Below are 18,763 nucleotides of genomic sequence, written 5' to 3'. Positions count from 1 at the left end.
AAAAATATTCCATTGCCAGCAGAAGGATCATCTATTACTGTTAACTTGAATACAGCTATAGGTGGTGGAGGATGACTCGATCTTTTGTTCTGATCTCTTTGTCAGTCAGCTATGACATGAAAATTCATTTGTCCTTGGTGATGCAGACGCTGGACCATATCTGTTGAAGAACTCTCTAAATATACACACGTGATTCGTGATGCAATTAGGCACCAAAGATCCAAAGAACTCCCAACTACTAACCTGTACCTAACTAATCAAAATTTCCTGTTGCCCAAACATTGGTTAGAGCTCGTTTGTCACAATTCTGAGTGCCTCGTGAATCATGGCTGATTGTCACTCATTAGTCGGCTAAACAATTTCGTTCCCATTTTCATGCCCAAAAAAATATCCACCTTTCACTTCCAAAAAGCAAAAGGGAGGCGCATTAGTTTAATTAGGCCATTATAGAAAGCAAAAGATTGGTTTTCTGATTATATAGAATAGAACAAATGGACGGTGACGAAAGTGAACATGTTGCACCATCTGACAAAGTTCCCCATTCCCAGCTTAATTGCGGCTGAAAGGATTGGATTTACACGTTAATCTATATCCCAAGACGCCTTCAAATTCTTCATTATAATTTTCCTGACGTTTTAGCATTTTCTAGTCAATATCAATCTTGGACATGCATCTTACTTAATTGATTAGACAATTGAAGGGAGAAAAAGGAAATAAACACATGAAGGACGACCCAAGTTTTGTTTCAAACTAAGCAATCTTATCATCAGAGCTTAATGTGGGAATCCGAACGAAGATGCATCGAATCGTGCCAATGCAGTGATCATGATGATTGGCCAAACATAATCATAATTTCCTTGGCTGCCAAAGACAAATTGCAGGAAGGGAATCCGGGTATTTTGGCTTCACTGTTGACGTACAGTATTAAATGTACCACGTGGAAATGGCCCTGACAACTGTTCAGTTAGATCAAAATTGGACGATCCTCTACCTTGTCTAGTTCTTGTGTTTGCTCATTTTTGCTACGAATATTCTTCGCTGTCATTTTGAACTAAAAACAAAGTATCCTCACTTTTCAATAGTTTTACTTCTATGGAAGAATTATTTCCATTTTGTTGTTATAGCCCATTCATTATCCAACTAATACTTATCGTTTTCGGCTTTTAGAATTTGATTTTTTTTCTTTTCTTGGCTGTGGAGTGAAGGTGCCAACTATCTCCATATGTATTAAATCGGAAGGGAAACAGATCATCGAATGGCAATAATGGAATTTCCAGCCAAAGGGTTGATCTGTACATTGAAATCTCATCTTAATTACCTACTAGGAGTATATATCTCAATCCAACCAAGCAGAAAACAACTGCTAAAGCATTTCTTTTCTTATCACTGAGAGACACAGAGAGAGAGAAAGGGGGAGAGAGAGATGGGATATTCGGCTGATGAATTTGACGTAATCGTAGTGGGAGCAGGCGTCATGGGCAGCTCCACCGCATACCAACTAGCCAAAAGAGGCCAGAAAACTCTACTGCTGGAGCAGTTCGACTTTCTGCACCACCGGGGTTCTTCGCATGGCGAGTCCCGCACCATCCGAGCAACGTACCCCGAGGACTACTACCATGACATGGTCAATGAGTCCTATCAGATGTGGGAGCAGGCCCAGTCTGAGATTGGCTTCAGGGTCTACTTCAAGGCCCGACACGTTGACATGGGCCCAGCCGATGCCAAGAGCCTTCTCGCTGTCATCTCCACGTGCCAAAGGAAGTCCATGCCACACCAGGTCCTCGACCGCCAGCAAGTCACCGAAAAGTTTTCCGGCAGGATTGATATCCCGGAGGGCTGGATTGGAGTGTCCTGCGAGCATGGTGGTGTCATCAAGCCCACCAAGGCGGTGTCAATGTTCCAAATGCTGGCGCTTAAGCATGGTGCATTCCTCTGGGACAACACGGAGGTGAACGGTGTAACCAGAGATGGGGTGAAAGGCGGGGTGATAGTGAGTACAAGCAACGGTGACAGGTTTTGGGGTAAAAAATGTGTGGTGACAGCGGGCTCTTGGATGAGAAAGTTAGTCAAGAAGGTCAGTGGGGTTGAGCTGCCCATTCAACCTCTGGAAACAAATGTGTGTTATTGGAGGATCAAGGAGGGGCACGAGGCTAAGTACGCAATTGAAAGTGATTTTCCGACATTCGCTAGCTATGGGAAGCCATACATGTATGGCACACCATCGTTGGAGTACCCAGGGCTGATCAAAGTAGCAGTGCATGGAGGGTATCCTTGCGACCCTGATAAGAGGACATGGGGACCTGGAGTCATTCCCAGCTCCTTGAAGCAATGGATTGAGGAGACTTTCAGAGGGTCCGTTGATTCAAGTGGACCTGCTGCAACTCAATTGTGCGTGTACTCGATGACCCCGGATGAAGATTTCGTGCTTGATTTTCTGGGAGGGGAGTTTGGGAAGGATGTGGTGATAGGTGGAGGTTTTTCCGGCCATGGATTCAAGATGGCGCCGGTGATTGGAAGGATACTGGCTGATCTCGTGCTTACTGGAAAGGCAGAAGGAATTGAGCTAAAGCATTTTAGGATAGCAAGATTCAAGGAGCATCCGGGCGGAAACGTTAAAGACTTTGAAGACCAAGTTGGGCTATTGACAAGTGCACTGTGACGGAACCATAAACAAATTTCTATTCATTGTGCCCATTCCCCTCCACACCGCGCCCCCCCCCCCCCCCCCGAATCTTTCTTCTTTTGTCCAATCTCCAAAGAGAAATGATAACATTTCTAGTTTGCTATCGGTAGCCACTCTATGTTGCGTGCGGTCTTAGTGATATCTATGTCTCAACCTCATATGTTTTATGTATAAACTAGTCATCAGTTTAGCCCAAACACCAGCATTCTTCCATTTTTCTTCTTTTTCATACATTTTATCATAAGCAAACATATCGAATCTATAGCCTAGAGAGTTTTTGCACGTTGAAAAGTTGTACGACACAAGTTCAAGTTAAGACCATCTTCGATTTGACTACAACCATTAAAGCACTAAGATTCCAATACCTGAAAGCAGAACTTCAGGACTAAGCCAACAAAAGAGAAAGGTGGGGGAAGAGAGGGCGATAAGTAGCCACCAGAGGAAAATAAGGTTAGATATGCACAAACTGTAATGCAAATCTGCTGAATACGTACAAGATTGAACACCATTCAAAATGCAGCATTCTTGTTTGTGTATAACTAACAAAATCTGTTGCTTGTAGACAAATCTTTTTAACTACAGTAGCATCATACAACCTTTGGTTGGGTTCAAAGTGAACAATCCTTAATCTATGTCCTATGTAATTGTAACGATGATTTTTTCTTATTGGACATAACCAAGCAATCTGAGATGCATACAGATAAAAACAGCAAATCAAAGTTGCCTGGTTGAGCTAAATAATGAATCAATGGTCCATGTTCAGAAAGATAAAAAATGATTATTGAGCCAAGTATGCATTTGAAGGAAAAATCGTGGGTGGCACTCCTTGCTAAACTTTGACTCAAAAACAGATGGAAAACCTGCAGAACAGCAAGACCATAAACTCAAGTATGAGAAGCATGGATTTGTAAGAAACAGGACACAAATTGGATTATGAAATGATGCAAGGATAAGAGGAAAAGACAGGAGTTAGGAAACAAGACATAAGAGAAATCAATGAAATGTAATCTGAGGAAAAGTAGAATAGTGCTGATCTCAAACAGGATTAAAAGGCATATAACTCTGAAATGTAGACTAAAAAAACCAGGGAGATTAAAGATCAACATATTCACTACGCATGATGCCAGAACTCTATGAAACAACACATCTGACAAAGTGGCCACTAACCAGATTGGCTTGTCAAAATACAAAAGCTGCCAACAGCGTATGCAGTACAGCCCAATAGATTATAATGCCAAGCCGTAAGGCAGGTTGTCGCATAAGCGCCCGATCACAAGAAACCCTAGCAGAATTCATAAACATAACATAGTTACTTGAATAAAAAGGCTGCTTTTGTGCGTAAATAAATAAACAAACTCTCAGCCCAAATGAAATTTGCACAACTTCAAATCAACACAAACTGAAAAACAGAAATGAACCCTACCATAAGCCATCTACCATATCGGTTATTGGTCTTGTAAATCTTGGAACAATTCTTGATGAGGTAAGTGATTTGAAACCATGAACTGAGGAAACAATGAATTAAAATGTAAGGACTAAAGGATGTGCAATTTTAAATAAAACTTATCTTTACTAGAAGCATAAATGAGTAATGAACAAATAATTTTAAGAAAGCAGCAAAGAATACCTTTATCTTCATCTTCATCTTCTAACCTACTATTGCTACCATCATCCATATCTATAGCAATAGCAACTTGATCATTATTGACTTTACGCAAACTACGAACTTGGGATGCTGTGGAGGTCCCCGCTAATGCCCACTTGTTTATCTACACAAATATTCAGTAAAATAGACTACTCAATAAAAATTCCGTTGCTGTTGATACTGCAAAAGGTATAACTTATTCTTGTGAACAGATAAGATGAAAATACCTAACTGTCAACTTTAAAATCATCATCATTTATTAAAACAGTCCAATTTATAAGCAGAAACTTAATATGTCAAATGCTGATATATTTGCCTTATAGATTGAGCTTCCATAGCTCTATTCATGCATCTATGTATGTGTGATAAACCCAGCCAAGACTTCCTCCTTCCAGAATGAAATGAGGAAACTAGAAATTTTCTGACATAAAACTTAGGTTATCCTTGCTCACGTCACAGTTTTGCCTATCAGTAGATCTGTAAGAGGTCCTAACTGCCCATCTGCTATCAAAGGAACTTGCAAACACATGAAATAACTTACCACAGGTTCAACTTCCACAATTTCTGAGTTCAAACTAGCAGCCTGACCAACATCTCCCTCAGCTTCAAGCAAATCTAATTGGGATTCCTTCTCACGCAAAGTCTTCTTGAGAGTTTCTTCTCTGCGTGTCAACTCCTCCACTTTACTCCGTTCTGCTTGCAACAATTCATCCCTACTTTGAGCAACCCCCCGTAGGTCCTCCAATTCTGATATAACAGAACTAATCTTTTTCTGTATTATTTCCTTGTATTCAGGCACCTTACTGTTTTTAGTATCAAAATGCAAAACAGGTACCCCAACACGAGAAAAGATTGCCTCAATCCAAGTCAGAAACTCGTATATCTCATCTGAATCTCTTTTGTTGCTCATTTGTGATGTGACAAGAACATCATTGGTGCATCTAGTGACCTCTTGTCTTAAGAAGGAGATCTCAGCATCCCGATCTTGTAATTGTGATTGAAGCTGTTCAACCTCAGCTAGAAGACTTTCTGATAGATTATGAAGCTCATCAAACTTGCTCACAGTGATGGAAAGCTTTTTCACAACCTTTCCACGAGAAGCTTCAAGGTTCTCCAAATCTGTGTTCTTTTGTTGCAAAACTTTTTCTAGTTCCTCGATCTTCTTTGTCAACTCTTCCATTTGGATCTCCTCCTCATCAAGTGCTTGTGTGAGGGCCTCAATTTCTGTCAGCAAATAGCATTAATAAATAAGGATTCCAACCTGATAAATATATACAGGTAAAATAAAAGTAGGATCCAAAAAATGACACATACCCTGATCTTTGGATGATAACACGTCTGTCAGTGATTTGAGTCTTTCCTGCAGTTCTTTTACTCTCTGCTGTAATGACTTCTGTTCTTCCCTCATTACTTCCACCTCTTTCTCCAAATCATGCACCAGTGTTTTTGAAGATTGAAGATCTCGCGAGTAATTCGTAGCAGCTGCTTCAGCTAACTTGATTTGACCAACAAGCTCCATGCAAATTCGTTCTTTTTGGATATCCTTCTCCTGCAGCTCTTTCTGCAAGTTTGCTATGGTAATTTTCATTTCCCTTTGGCTTCCTTCAGCAATTTCAGCTTTCATGCTCGAAAAATCTTTCATTGTTGACAAAAGTTTATCTGCCACAGTCCTAATATGTTCCACGGATGAAACACTATCTTGTCCACTAAGAGGAAGTCCTCCATCAGCTAATGTTACATGCTTCAAGTAAGTCCCCTGATCAGCAGTAGCCAAATTATTTCCTAACAGCTCAGCTTTTCTATTTTCAATTTCCAAGACTGAATTAGCACAGGCTTCATAAAGCAAGGCAATGTTTCTTCTCAACACAACAATCTCCAGGTCTTTCTCTTTCCCAATTGATTCTATATGCATAATGTTTCGCCTCATAGCTTCAAATGACTCTTTCAGAGAATTTCTTTCTCTGTGCAAGATCCCCAGTACATTCGATATACTGTGACCTTGTTCATGTAATAATTTTGAGTGCACAATGAACTTTTCTTTGAGTGCAGCAATTTCAGTCATCAAACCTTGCAAGTGATGCCGGATTAAACTGCAAACTTTGACTATAGCATCATCATCCATAAGGTCCTGCATATTGGTAACTGACCAAGTATCCATGGATTGAAAGTTCTGAAGAGGAAACCAAGAAACAATTAAAAAAATAATCTATTTAAAGAAATACCTCAATGTGAAATGAGGTTTTTGTTCAATACAGATGACTTGCATGCTAATCAAAAAGAAATAAAATAAAATTACAAGTAACAATACAGCAAGCTTATCAAAAAAAAATAATAATACAGCAAGCATAATTATCAACTGGCTGCAAGGAAAATACAAAAGAAACCATAACAGAGGCAAACCACTATATTTACTGAAAAAGGCATACCCCAAAATGGATGCACAAAGGAAAGGCAGGACATGAAAAAGTTACCTTGTTCTCTAAATTGCTGGATGTAATGTATGGCGAGCCAGCCACATCTCGAGCATCATCCCCTTCCAAGCATGACTTGATGTTAACCTCCAAATTTTGCAGAAATTCTAAGTCCTTCGAAGAAACATCAGATAGTAGATTATGAATATCATTGAAGCCCTTCCTGAGTTCATTTACACTAGATTGTAATATCATTAATTCAGAATATTGTTTCCTATTCTCTTCAGAGTGAACTGTGGATAACTTTTCAAGTTGCGACAGAACTTCAAGTTTAGCAGCCTCTGCCACATCCCTTTCCTTCATGACTTCTGTAAGTTCACTGGCAACCTTTGCTAGATCTTCCTGAAGACCATCGTTTCTCTCTTGAACCTCATTCAACTCTGCAAGCAGTAGCTCTGCAGCTCTCTTGGACTTCCGTGACTCTTGTTCAGAAGAAGCAACAGCTGCATGCAAATCATGGCACACTTTCCCAATTCGCCCCAGCTTCTCCACTGGATCAAAGGTATCAATTTCCACACCAACATCAATGTCAGCTATGGAGTTAAATACCCTGTGTAAAAGGTGTCCTTTCTCCTCCAAAACGCGCTCAGTTTCTGTCAGATGATTCCTCAAGAACAAATTGTCCGCTTCTAAAGCTTGTAATCTTTCAGGATAAGAAGAGAGGTCCCTGATCTTCAATTCATAATCAGCCAGAGCATTTTCCCGGTAGCTAAGCTCAGATTTCAAGTTTTCCAGCTCAGTATTCATCTCTTCAATGGTTTTTTTCAGAGTGTCCCGTTGTTGCACCAAAGATTTCCCTTTTCTAACAGCAACATTTAACTTTTCTCTCACAGAAGCTGACTTCTGCTCTTCTTGATTTAGTAGGTCTTGCAACTCCTCCCTTTTCCTTTCAAGTTCTTGAACTTCATGAAGCAAAGATTGATGCTTTCTGAAGTGTCCATCTCTTTCCTCCTTCACTTGCATCAAGTCATGCAGCACCTCCTCCAGCTCTTTTTTCAAAGAAGCTACATCCTCCTGAGTAGTAGTCAGTGCTTCTCTGCTTCTGGCTTCATCACCTAGCTTGGTCTGGTCCATTTCAATATTCACAAGTTCAGTATTCATAGAATTAAGACTAGTATAATTCTCTATAAGTTTCTTCAGTAATCCTTCCAAACATGCAATACTACCGTCACCAGGAACCAAATCTTTTAATTCAGGATCCCGTAATACATCACAAACCAAGTCCTGCAATCTCCTTATCTCACCCTCCATCTTGAGAAGACCTTCCTCCTCTTCAATCCTCTTAACCAATTCTTCCTGCAAACCACTAACTTTATTCTGGAGGTTTTCATTCTCAAGTTCAAACTCAGCTGCCTTTGCTGCATGGTTATGATGATCAGAAGTCAAAGTCTCCAATCTTTCAGAAAGATGCTCCCTCTCAAGAGTAACTGATTGAAGGCCCACCTCAAGATCATATATTCTCTTTTCAGACGCTTCCAAATCTGCAGTTAAAGACGCACAATAGTTTTCAAGGTTATCAATCTTCTCTTGTAAAGAATTTCTATCATGATAAGCCTCTGAAAGTGCACCTCCCAACCATTCAATCCTTTCTTCAGGTTCCATGGACCGCAACTGTGAAGGCATATCGATTCCGTCCAAAAGTTCCTCCCATCTTTGCACCAAGTGGTTCCTTTCCATTAAGGACTGTTCCAGCATTTCATTTTGTTCTGCCAACCCATAAAACTTGCTCTGAAGGTCCTCATATTTTCTTCTCAAGTCCTCCCCTAAAGTTGAGCTTGGTTGTGCATCTTCTTTCCAGGTATCCACAGTGACAAAACCCGCATCAGAGTATGAACCACCAACAGAACTTTTCTGATCCCAATCAGTGGGAGGCAAAGAATTACCAGTGGTGGACCTTGCTAACCAATCAACTTTTTCAATAATATCTCTAGAATGGAAATGCTCAGGCAGATCTAGGTCTTCTAAAATCTCTTCAATTCTCTGCAGTACAGAGTCTTTGAGAAGAAATGATTCTCTTAATGCGGTAGCTGAGTTGCGAATGTATGAAAGCTCAGATTCCAGAGCTTCCACACGCTCACCTGCCTCTGAGTAAGTCTTCAGTTTTATTTCTAATTCATGAAGCTGGGAATCTTTCACCTGTAATTCCTGAGAGCATCTATCTAGTTCAGCAGATGTCTCTGCAAATGACTGCTTAAGACCATCACGCTGCACCACCAAACCTTTCCCCTTTGCGACAGCTATGCTAAGCTTCTCCCTAAGAGAAGACACTCGCTGCTCTGACTGTTCAAGTTCACTTATTTTTTCCTGTAACTCAGAACGTGCAGTCATAAGGGCTTCCTGTTCCTGGCGCAAGCTTTCTTTCAAAGCAAGGATTTCCAATTCACGCTGAAGTCTCAATGCATCTAACTGATGTATCTTTTCCTCCACCTCTGTCAATTCCATCACCTTAGATCCAAACTCCTCCCTACAATCAGTCACCTGCTCACCAATGTCTTTGTACTTCTTAACAAGCAAAGAAACTAAAAATTCAAGGCGAGAACCAGGTGTTTTATCTGAGTCAGTCTCATTGCTTTCCGGTTCTACAACACTCTCAACATATTCTATAAGCTTTTGAATGGCATTTGAATTAAGGCATTCTCTTCTCATTTCCTCAAAGTCTCTTGTCTTATTCATCAATTCTGAATTAAGTTGGTCAGTTACAGACTGGAGCTGCAGCCTTTCACCTAAAACATACTCCAGTTGTTCAATGAAGTTCTTATACTTGCTGTAATCTAAGGGATCAGGCAGCTCCTCAACTTGAGGGTTTATCTCAGGCTCACCCACCAATACACATGAATCAATCACAAGTTTCTTCAGATCATTGTAAAACTCATTTAGTATCCCTACCATTAATTCATTCTTCCTGAGCAAATCATCATACTTCTCATTGACTTCTTTATAAGAACCAGATAGCGCATCATGACCTGTATAAGCAGCTTCTAGTTTCTCTTGCAGATCCTGGATTATGTTAATGGCAAAACTAACAGAATTAGTGACCAGGCTATTTACATCCAAGAGATCATTGCTGTTATTTGAGAAGGTGGAGTTGGAGACTCTCCCAATAGACTCATCAAGCCTCCTGACTGTTTCAACAATCTGAGTAACTGTAGATTTCCATTCTAGTTCAAGCATCAATGCCCTCTCAGCTGCTTCCTTCTGTAAACTTTCCAACTGGTGATTTAGAGCAGAAGCCATCTCATCTGACCTTTGCTGTAAATCAGAAAAGTGACTCTGCATTTCAGTAATTCTCAAATGATACTCGCTCAATTTCTCACCAAGCTCCGCATTTTCTGAACTGAGGCTACTTTCTTGATACTTTAGAGCTTCATAAAGAACCTCAAGTTCATTATTCTTGGCTTCAATTGCAAAAGCATGTTGCTTAGCAGCTTCATACAGAATCCCCAGCTCAATGTTGGTTGCTTCAAGATTGTCACCGTAATCCTTCAAAGCTTCATGTTGAACCTTGAGCTCCCCAAATGTGAAATTAGCAGATTTTCTACAATCCCGCTCACGTCTATAAAGTGCACTAGCATTATCAGTATCCTGACCCAAGAGCTTAAGCACAGCTCTCAAATTTTCTGTTACCTCTTTTGTTGAATTAAATTGATCTGCCAGTGATTTGTATTCAGTCAAATCTCCTTCCTCAACCTCAGGCTCATCATGTTGGACCTTTGACTCAAAGGCTTGAATCAGTTTCGATACTCCTGGTGCAGCCAATTTACTGCTGGAGCGCTGTAACAAGGCTGAATGAAAGTGCATCTGTTCAAATGACTTTTCAAGGTTTTGCAATATTCCCTCAGCCTCCTTCAAGTGTCCCTTCAAGACTAGAAAACCAGAAGAATCATCAAAGACTTCCTGTTCAAGCAGTGCAAGTGATGGCCCACCAACGACATCAACAGGTAAGGTTTTCTCCAATACCACAACGGAAGCTTCAGGATCTTGCTTAGAAGGGATTTGGCAAGAATGTTCATTGTCAACTGCATTTTCTTGGACCCTGCAACCAACATCCAAACTTTGTACTTGACTCCCAGCTTCAACATCCCGGTTTTCCCTGCCATCAATTTCCACAATCTTGGCCTTCTGCATGTCCAGATTGGCACTGAGAAAACTGTTTTCCTCCATTAACTGCTCTAGGCGCACTGTTACTTCTTTTAGCTCAGCCTCAAGTTGCATGTGTTCCTCACGTTCTGTAGTTAACTGCTCTTGGAGAACAAGCAACTCAGAAGCAAGTCTCTCATTTTCATGGAAAAGATACTCCTTGTCCTCCTCAAGCTTCTTCCTCTCCTCTGTAACTAAAGTAAGGTTCCCATTCAAGTTAGACTTTTCATCTTGTAGAGCAGCAAGCAAACCCTTACACTCTTCCAAGTCAAGAGCTGCTTTCTCTTTCCCACATGCAAGAAGCTCCTTTTCTTCTTCAAGCTTCATTCTCTCTCCTGTCATTAGAGCAAGATTCTTACTTATGTCAGAATGTTCCACCTGTAAAGCAGCAATCAAGCCCTTGCAATCAGCTAATTCCGCCAGTAGCTTCTCATTCTCCTGAAGAGACAACAGTTTCTCATCCACAAGTGCCTTTCTCTCCTCAGTCAGCGAAGCAAGAGTCACATTTAACTGTTCACTCTCCTCCTGAAAAGTGACCACCAAATCCTTGTATCTAGCTAACTCCATTGACAGTTTTTCATTCTCATGGAGAGAAGATTCCTTTTCCTCTGCAAGTGTCTTTCTCTCCTCAGTCAGCGAATGAAGAGTCCTATTTAAGTTATCATTATCCACCTGTATAGTGGCCACCAGATTCTTGTAATCAGCTAATTCAGACAAGAGGCTCGATAAATCCTCTTGTGACCTTACAAGGCTAACGTGCAACTCATTTGCTTTAGCAGAAAATTCCTCAGCCTGTGCCAATGCAGTATGAAATTGGTTTTGCAGCTCCTCCCTTGCATTAGCACAAACCTGGAGTTCAGACCTGCATTGTGCTAGCTCTTCTACAAGGCATGCGTTCTTCATGTGAACCTCATTGATGGAAGAACGAAGCACAGGTATTTCATCAATAAGCTGATGACAATGCCGATCAGATTCCATTTGCAGATCTGACTGCTCAGAAAGCTGTAAATAAAATATATCTTTCGTAAAACTTGTGAGATATAATTCCTCTTTCAATTTCTCGAATAAATCTGGATGGAAAGATGGTGCTAAAGTATCAGTCCCAACATTTGCAATGGAAACCAATTCTTGAGAGTTAAGCAGAAGCCTATATTCATCTTCATCAAGACCTCTTATCACCTCTGCTAGCTGAGAGAGTTTGAGAGAACCATCCCTGGCAAGAAACAAAGTCAGATCTGATGAACTTGCCGCTTCTGTCTGAAGAGATGTTTCATGACTTCTACCCCAAGACACAAAGGAGCCCCCTGGTAAATATTGCTGATTTCCTTCTGCAGTCTTTTCACCACCAATAGCATCAAATGAAGAGCATATTTCTTGTTCTTCTTCAACAGGTGAACAGGGTATTACATCTTCAGCCAGTTTTTTCATCTGAGGACTCACAGCCAAACTTCCATCTGCTTGGGAACTGCTGGCTGCCCCAGTAAATACAGACGCATCATCTCTGCCGATGGCCTGCTCTGCCTCACTGGATGGCCCATCCATTCTAGTTACTTCTGAAGTTGCCCCTTCGAGAGGTTCAGCACATTCACCATGCTCAGACGAAGGAAATCTACCATCAACTTCAAACTCTGTTTCACCGCCTCTATCAAATTGGTTCAACCCCATACCATTAGCTTCCTGCATTGCCCCTACCCAGCAACAAATGAGAATTTAATTATACATCAACCCACACATAACTCATCCCAATTTAGCCCAAATCAATCCCCTAACAGAGAATTAGAGAAAAAAATTAAAAACATATGTCAAGGGAATGAGAGCACAACCTAGATCTGTTACCTGATCTCCCCTTGCTTGAGACAAGGACATATCAGGAAAATCATCTTCTGAAAGCAGTGGGTTCTGCCCCCTTTCCTCATTAACACCTACCACATCAAGTTTAACCACTGTCCCTTCTGTGGCACCAACTGAAGCAGATGGATGCGGAGCATCATCATGTTTTGTTTCCCCTTCAAAAACTGGGATGTCTGCAGTTGAGGAAGTTATTTCTGTGCACAGCTCACTATCAACACTCTGCGTACTTTCCCCACCATTAGGGACTGAAGAATCAACATCATGCTCACCGGGGGCTATCACCTCAATGGGTAATCCACCATTATGGGCTAATACAGTATCGACATTGTCTGTCTCAGATTCAATGGGCTCCAGTGATGTAACAACTGCTGCAGTGTCAAGCCCAGAAGGCAGTGAACTCTCCATAGACTGTGACACTGAAAAGTCAACATCTGCAGTTTCCCCTTCAGAGACCTGTGATGAGACTGTTGGTTTGGCAACAGAAGATGCTGCATCAGCATCAGATTCATGCTGCTCAGATTTGTTTGATTTTTTGGAAGACTTTCCTTTACTGCTACTTCCTTTACCATCCTTCTTCTGGCGATATTGTTGAAGCTGATAAAAGATAACATAAAATTAAACTCTAATCAATCCTATTACCTAACAAAAAGACAAAGACATTGCATCCCATAAGGGAGAAAGGAAAAGGATTTGCTCAAGTTAAGAAAATAAAGGAAAGTAAACAGCTAACCCCCTACTTAAGGTTCAGAATAACGAAGACAAAGATTTTGGTTTTCTTCCACTCTTTTCTTTAGCAAAAGAATAAAACAAGGGTTGAAGTAACATTAGGAATCAACGGCAAATTCAAAAGCACTTAAAACATGCTGGTGAACTATAAGCACGAACTAGAGCATTCCAGGCCTTAAAGAAAAATCATGGTTGAAGACAAATAACATAACCAGACAAACAGAGTATGTTGGGAAAAACGGCCAACAGCCAAAATCAGAGATGAAAGAGTAAATAATGGAAACCTTTTTACGTCCAGCTGCGAGCAGATCGGTACGGCTCTTGTTCTTGTCCATCCGATCCGCTCCGTTTTTGCTCCCCACTCTGACCCCTTAAGAAATCAAGGCCAAGTCTCAATTACCATCAGGATCTCCCCCTTAACCACGCCCCGCAACAAACAAACACGAATTAATAAACTAGAAACGATTATTATTATCAAATAAATAAACATAAAGGCCACCAAATAGCTGCTGGGTCATTTTATTTTCAACAAACTTATGCAATTTCACGGGGAAAAAAATACAAGATGAATAACTTAATTTGCCTTTCCTTTTCCCACCATTTTTCAAAAGACCCAATCCCAATATTCAAAAAAGAAAACAACCCAAAGATTCCAGTCCCAATTCAATAAAAATCACAGAAAAGGCAAAAGGGTTGACGATGAACAACGGTGAAAAGATTTGCAGTAGCAAATACCTTGAATTGCAGCGATCTGGTCGAGAACCTGGCGCCGTGAATGAGGCTGTTTGGTGCCAAAATTTGCTCTGTTTCTGAAGAAAGTTTGGCCGAGCAAATTGTCCGTTGCTTGTATTCGTGTCGTGGGCGTGTAGTTTATTCACTTAGATCTAACGCAAACTTCTCAATCCTGCGTATAGGTGAAATGTCCTACTCCGCAAATTTTCATCGCTGCCTTGTTTGTTTCAATCAGCTGCTAACGTGTAATGAAACCCAGGCCGACATGGTAAATATGCAAAAAGGGGCCCGTAGCCAACAGGCCCCTTTTGTTTATATGGGTCTGTGGTTCAAGAAAAATGTCGCTCAATCTTTTGCCATAATTTTATCTCAGACTTGGGTTATTAACGGTCCATGTCCGTCTCTTAAACGGCTGTCATCCCAATTTTTAAAGACCCATAACAGACAAATAAAAGGGGCTGCAACCTTGGGGGCTTGTGATCGAGCCATTAGATAGGAAGCCCAATCTTTCGCAATTTAAAAGGTCCAAACTTGAAATTATACTTAGGCCCGACAATGCATATTATCGTGTTATAATCATGTTGTATTTAAGTATGATATTAATAATTTTATAACTAAGCATAAAAATGACATAATTAATTAAACAGATCGACATTCTAAACACGTAAAAGGATAAATTTGTTACACTATATGACACGATTGGCATCATTAATAAACAAGTCGAATTAAATTTTATACAATAAAATAAATTTATTTTAAAAAAAATAACCTATTTAAATAGGTATCATATAGAGATTATGTAAGTCATATTATCTAAATTGACACAAAAACACAATTAACTAAACAAATTATACGAATCATGTACAAATTAAATGTGTTTAATCTATTTAAGATACAAAATCGACACAAAAACTTTAAATCCAAAATCGTTTAACTTCGTATCATTTAACGGATATTGTTTAAAATTGTCAAATTTAACTAACCCTTGCTTAATATTAGATATTTTTGGAATGCAATTATAGAAAATATAAAGATGGATGCTAACGACAATGGTAATTAATCTGTTTCCTTTCCTTTCAAGGAACAATAATCAAGTGTTTTGTGTACACATGTGATCCCGAAGGAAATATGTGCAGACTAACATCCCCTCAATCTCAAAGTTGGTTTTCCATTGCAACAAAGATCGTGTGCAGGCTACCATTCCTTCAAGTGTAAGACACTAAAGCAAAAACCCATTTAAATATTAGAATAAAGTACTGACATTATATTATTTAAAAAAAAAAAGATAACGACATTATACATTATACTATAGGGGATTAAGAATCTCATCGAGCATGCTACTTGACTTTCCCAAACACTTCGAATTTAACACATATATTACATGCAAGAAAAATTTATCATATTTTTATGGCTATCTTTTGGGCAAGTGGAATATCATACCACCATGATCTCGTCGTCCCAACCCGCACCCAAATCTTGAGGTGTGAATAAGACTGATATTAAGTGCTTGAAGAGTACACCCTATGTGTCACAGTTCTAAAATGAATTCTACATTATTTATATATTAAAATAAAATTGAATATTTAAATGTTCACATTATTTTTAACTTGTGAAATAAAATTATAAATCTCAATAAATTAAAAAGACAATACTTTACAATTTAATGTCGGTTATGACATTAAAGCTTGCGCCGAACTCTCTTGATCCGTGACATGATAACATTGTAACGTCCAAGTAACTTTCAAATTTGAAATTCGTTGGCACTGTACACAAGGAATCAAAATCTGCCACACATGTTCTCTGAATTATAAAAGTGGAAGCATCTAAAACTTTAAAGGGGGTTCCCAGAAAGTCCACTATTATTCCACAGCCACAATTAAAAGTTTCCCCCATGGCATCCTATTGCCCTGGTGCACGGCACGTGAATACCCAGAAAGTCAAAGTCAGAAATCAAACCTCGTGCATTATAAAAACGAGTTAAACAAGAAAAAAAAAAACTGAATAGAAGAAAGGTTGAAAGCAAAATAGATTGGCCCGTGAATCCAAGTGTAAAAGAAAGATTAACAAAGCATTGTGTAGTTTAGTCGTAATTAGGCACTTGAAAAAATTATTTAAAAGGGAAGAAACACATATTAAGCTACAAAAATAAAATTTAAATATTATATTTAAGTTTAAACGAATGTAATGAATGTATCAATGCTAATAACGGTAATTAAGAAATGATAAATGATTAATAAGTTTACATGTAAATTCTCGTTCTTCTAAGATTCAAACTCGAGAATTTATATCATCTTAATTAAAGAAAAATTTAATTATACATATATAAATCTAAATTCTAACGAGTGCAATGAATGTGTGGATGATGGCAATTGTTATTCATGAATTCGGGTTTGCTTCGTGGACTCTTTCATCGTCAATCGTTTTGAGTTGACTTTGAAGTACAGAAATTATAAATTTTGTCAAGACTTCATTAAAAAAATAAAAGAAAATTACTACTCCACCTTAACAACAAATGGATTGGTCTTCTGTTAAAGAGGAGGAGAGCATCACAGATTTAATGAAATCCGGTGTTTGTTTGATTGGCCAAGTTGTTCGGATTCACATAAAGGAATCAAATCTTCAACCAAATCTTCTAGAATGGTGCTTAGTGACGCCAACTATAGTTTTTTTTTTTAATTTATTTCGAATATTACTATTATTTAATTAAAGTCAAACTAATATGCAATTGGTTCTTAGCTAAGAGATAACAAGTGGTGTATTATTTAATTTAACATGGTGAAATAAACAAAAAAATCGAGGATGAAAGATTAATCTTGTTGGTGTGCTTTTTTTTTTTTTTTTACCACGAGCCTAGTTAACGCCGGTCTATATAGACCTGTGTACTTCGAGATTTATATATAATAGTGGTAATTGTTTTTACGAAAATTGAAATAAAAAATTTTATTTTGATATGTTTTATATTAAATTTTGATATACAAATCTCAAAGTTTAAAATATAGGTTTTGCAGATTTTTCATCTTTTGACTGAAATTATTTAAATTCAATCTAGATTGAATAAGCCAATTATAAGGGTTCAAATAAGAATTTTGTTTAACAAAAAAACTTGATATTTATATTATTTTTCAAATTACGAATAAACAACGACCGAAAAATTGACATCTCACGCATTTATCTAGGGATGAAAATGGAACAAGTTGACAAAATGCTACGAATTTTTTACCAATAAAACAACCCACCTTCACGAATAATTCAAACAATGAAAAAGAATTGGAGAATCTCTTTTTTTCCATTGACCTTAACATATTTAAGAAGAATCAAATCCTAACACGAATCACCTCAAATTGTATATCAAGAGACGTTTATTATATATTTGTTGTCAATTAGAGTAATTTAATTAACTCCAAAAAATAGTACGTGCTAAGCATTTAAAATTACGTAAATCGAAAGTTATGTTGAATATTGGAGTTGACGATGTATAAAAATTATAAAGAAATTTTAATTGCTTATGGTCATTTAATCTAAAGTGACCAGCTATGTTTCATGATTGGGACAAAAACTATTTCTTTTTTATAATAATGTACCAATGAATGAAACCTTTTAATTCATATAATATTAAAAAAAAACTATAAATATTGTGAAGACGTAGAGTAAATGTCTCAATTGATCATTTTTTTAACTTTTTATCTTGATCATTCAATTTTTAAAAACCATTTTTGGGTTTTTTAAATTCATTAAAATTAATATTTTGATTGTTTAATCATTAAAAAAATAAAAAATAAATATTTAATGTATCTAATATGACTTTTCACGTCTATAAACTTTAACTGCAAATCATATTTATATAGGCTCATTTGTCATGTGGTTATATATTTATCGTGTGTGTCATAGTTTTGAATGAATAAAATGAAAACTTTCAAATAATGAAGTGATTAAATGAATAATTTAATAAAAAAATTTATTAAAACATTGGAGTACTGGTAATATTTTTCATGTGTTAATTATATGTCAACGTTATTATTTTTGGAATTTTAATTTGTCAAGGTTCAAAATTCCAGAAAAAGAATGGCGATATGGTCTATTGAGTTAATCACTTGGTTTGTGGTCAACCCTCATGTTAATATTAATACCACAATGGTGGACTTTGACAAGAGAGAAAAATGCTTGAAAGCAAAGTCAAAATTTCATAGGCAAGTTGTTCGATTTAATTGGTTGGCACTGTTAGTCAAAGTTATTAAGATGCCTTATAATGATTTTAGAGGAAAAGAAGACAACCCTTTTGCACGGCCTAACTATGATTTTATTATCAATAAAATTCGATAATAATTTGTATTGTCTTATTAAATAAAATTAAAATATTTTATAATTATATTTGAATAAAATTTAAATTATGAAATTATTATTCATGGGCTTAAATAATGATCGGAAGGTATCTGTTATCGAACTCAATTATAAACTTTTACGAATATTAGTTTTTAATGAGATTTGATTGAAACATAAATAATTAAAATTTTAATTTTA

At 37.9% G+C, this 18,763-nt stretch overlaps 2 protein-coding genes across 4 annotated transcripts; one reads left to right on the top strand and one right to left on the bottom strand.

Annotated features, from left to right (window-relative positions):
* The first annotated feature begins 672 nt into the window (after positions 1-672).
* On the top strand, positions 673-2,880 carry LOC18587639 (FAD-dependent oxidoreductase family protein). Its single transcript, XM_007011556.3, has one exon. It carries the CDS (start codon positions 1,424-1,426, stop codon positions 2,657-2,659), a length of 1,236 nt encoding a protein of 411 aa, XP_007011618.3. The 5' UTR covers positions 673-1,423; the 3' UTR covers positions 2,660-2,880.
* Positions 2,881-3,123: 243 nt separating this feature from the next.
* Positions 3,124-14,447, bottom strand: LOC18587638 (nucleoporin). 3 transcript variants are annotated; one of them, XM_018127283.2, is made up of 10 exons: positions 14,249-14,447; positions 13,798-13,928; positions 12,760-13,381; positions 6,800-12,624; positions 5,643-6,498; positions 4,870-5,552; positions 4,311-4,452; positions 4,107-4,188; positions 3,851-3,965; positions 3,124-3,543 (listed from the first exon to the last, which is right to left on the bottom strand). In XM_018127283.2, the coding sequence occupies exons 2-9, from the start codon at positions 13,846-13,848 to the stop codon at positions 3,863-3,865; spliced, it is 8,364 nt and encodes a 2,787-aa protein (XP_017982772.2). In that variant the 5' UTR covers positions 13,849-13,928; positions 14,249-14,447; the 3' UTR covers positions 3,124-3,543; positions 3,851-3,862. The 3 variants fall into 3 exon arrangements, with proteins under 3 accessions (XP_017982772.2, XP_017982773.2, XP_017982774.2); XM_018127284.2 differs by having other exon boundaries at positions 6,800-12,613; positions 12,773-13,381; XM_018127285.2 differs by lacking the exons at positions 13,798-13,928; positions 14,249-14,447 and having other exon boundaries at positions 12,773-12,911.
* Positions 14,448-18,763: the final 4,316 nt, after the last annotated feature.

Source organism: Theobroma cacao, chromosome 9 (genome assembly GCF_053813885.1).
Source record: "Theobroma cacao isolate CCN51 chromosome 9, ASM5381388v1, whole genome shotgun sequence".
In the NCBI taxonomy this organism is placed as follows: domain Eukaryota; kingdom Viridiplantae; phylum Streptophyta; class Magnoliopsida; order Malvales; family Malvaceae; genus Theobroma; species Theobroma cacao.
This window is presented reverse-complemented; position numbering and strand designations above follow the sequence as displayed.

Coding starts and splice junctions, on each gene's coding strand:
- LOC18587639 (XM_007011556.3), top strand. CDS start 1,424: ATGGGATATTCGGCTGATGAATTTGACGTAATCGTAGTGGGAGCAGGC.
- LOC18587638 (XM_018127283.2), bottom strand. CDS start 13,848: ATGGACAAGAACAAGAGCCGTACCGATCTGCTCGCAGCTGGACGTAAA. Junction 12,625..12,759: donor AGATCAGGTAACAGATCTAG/GTTGTGCTCTCA, acceptor GTTGCTGGGTAG/GGGCAATGCAGGAAGCTAAT. Junction 5,553..5,642: donor GTTATCATCCAAAGATCAGG/GTATGTGTCATT, acceptor ATTTGCTGACAG/AAATTGAGGCCCTCACACAA.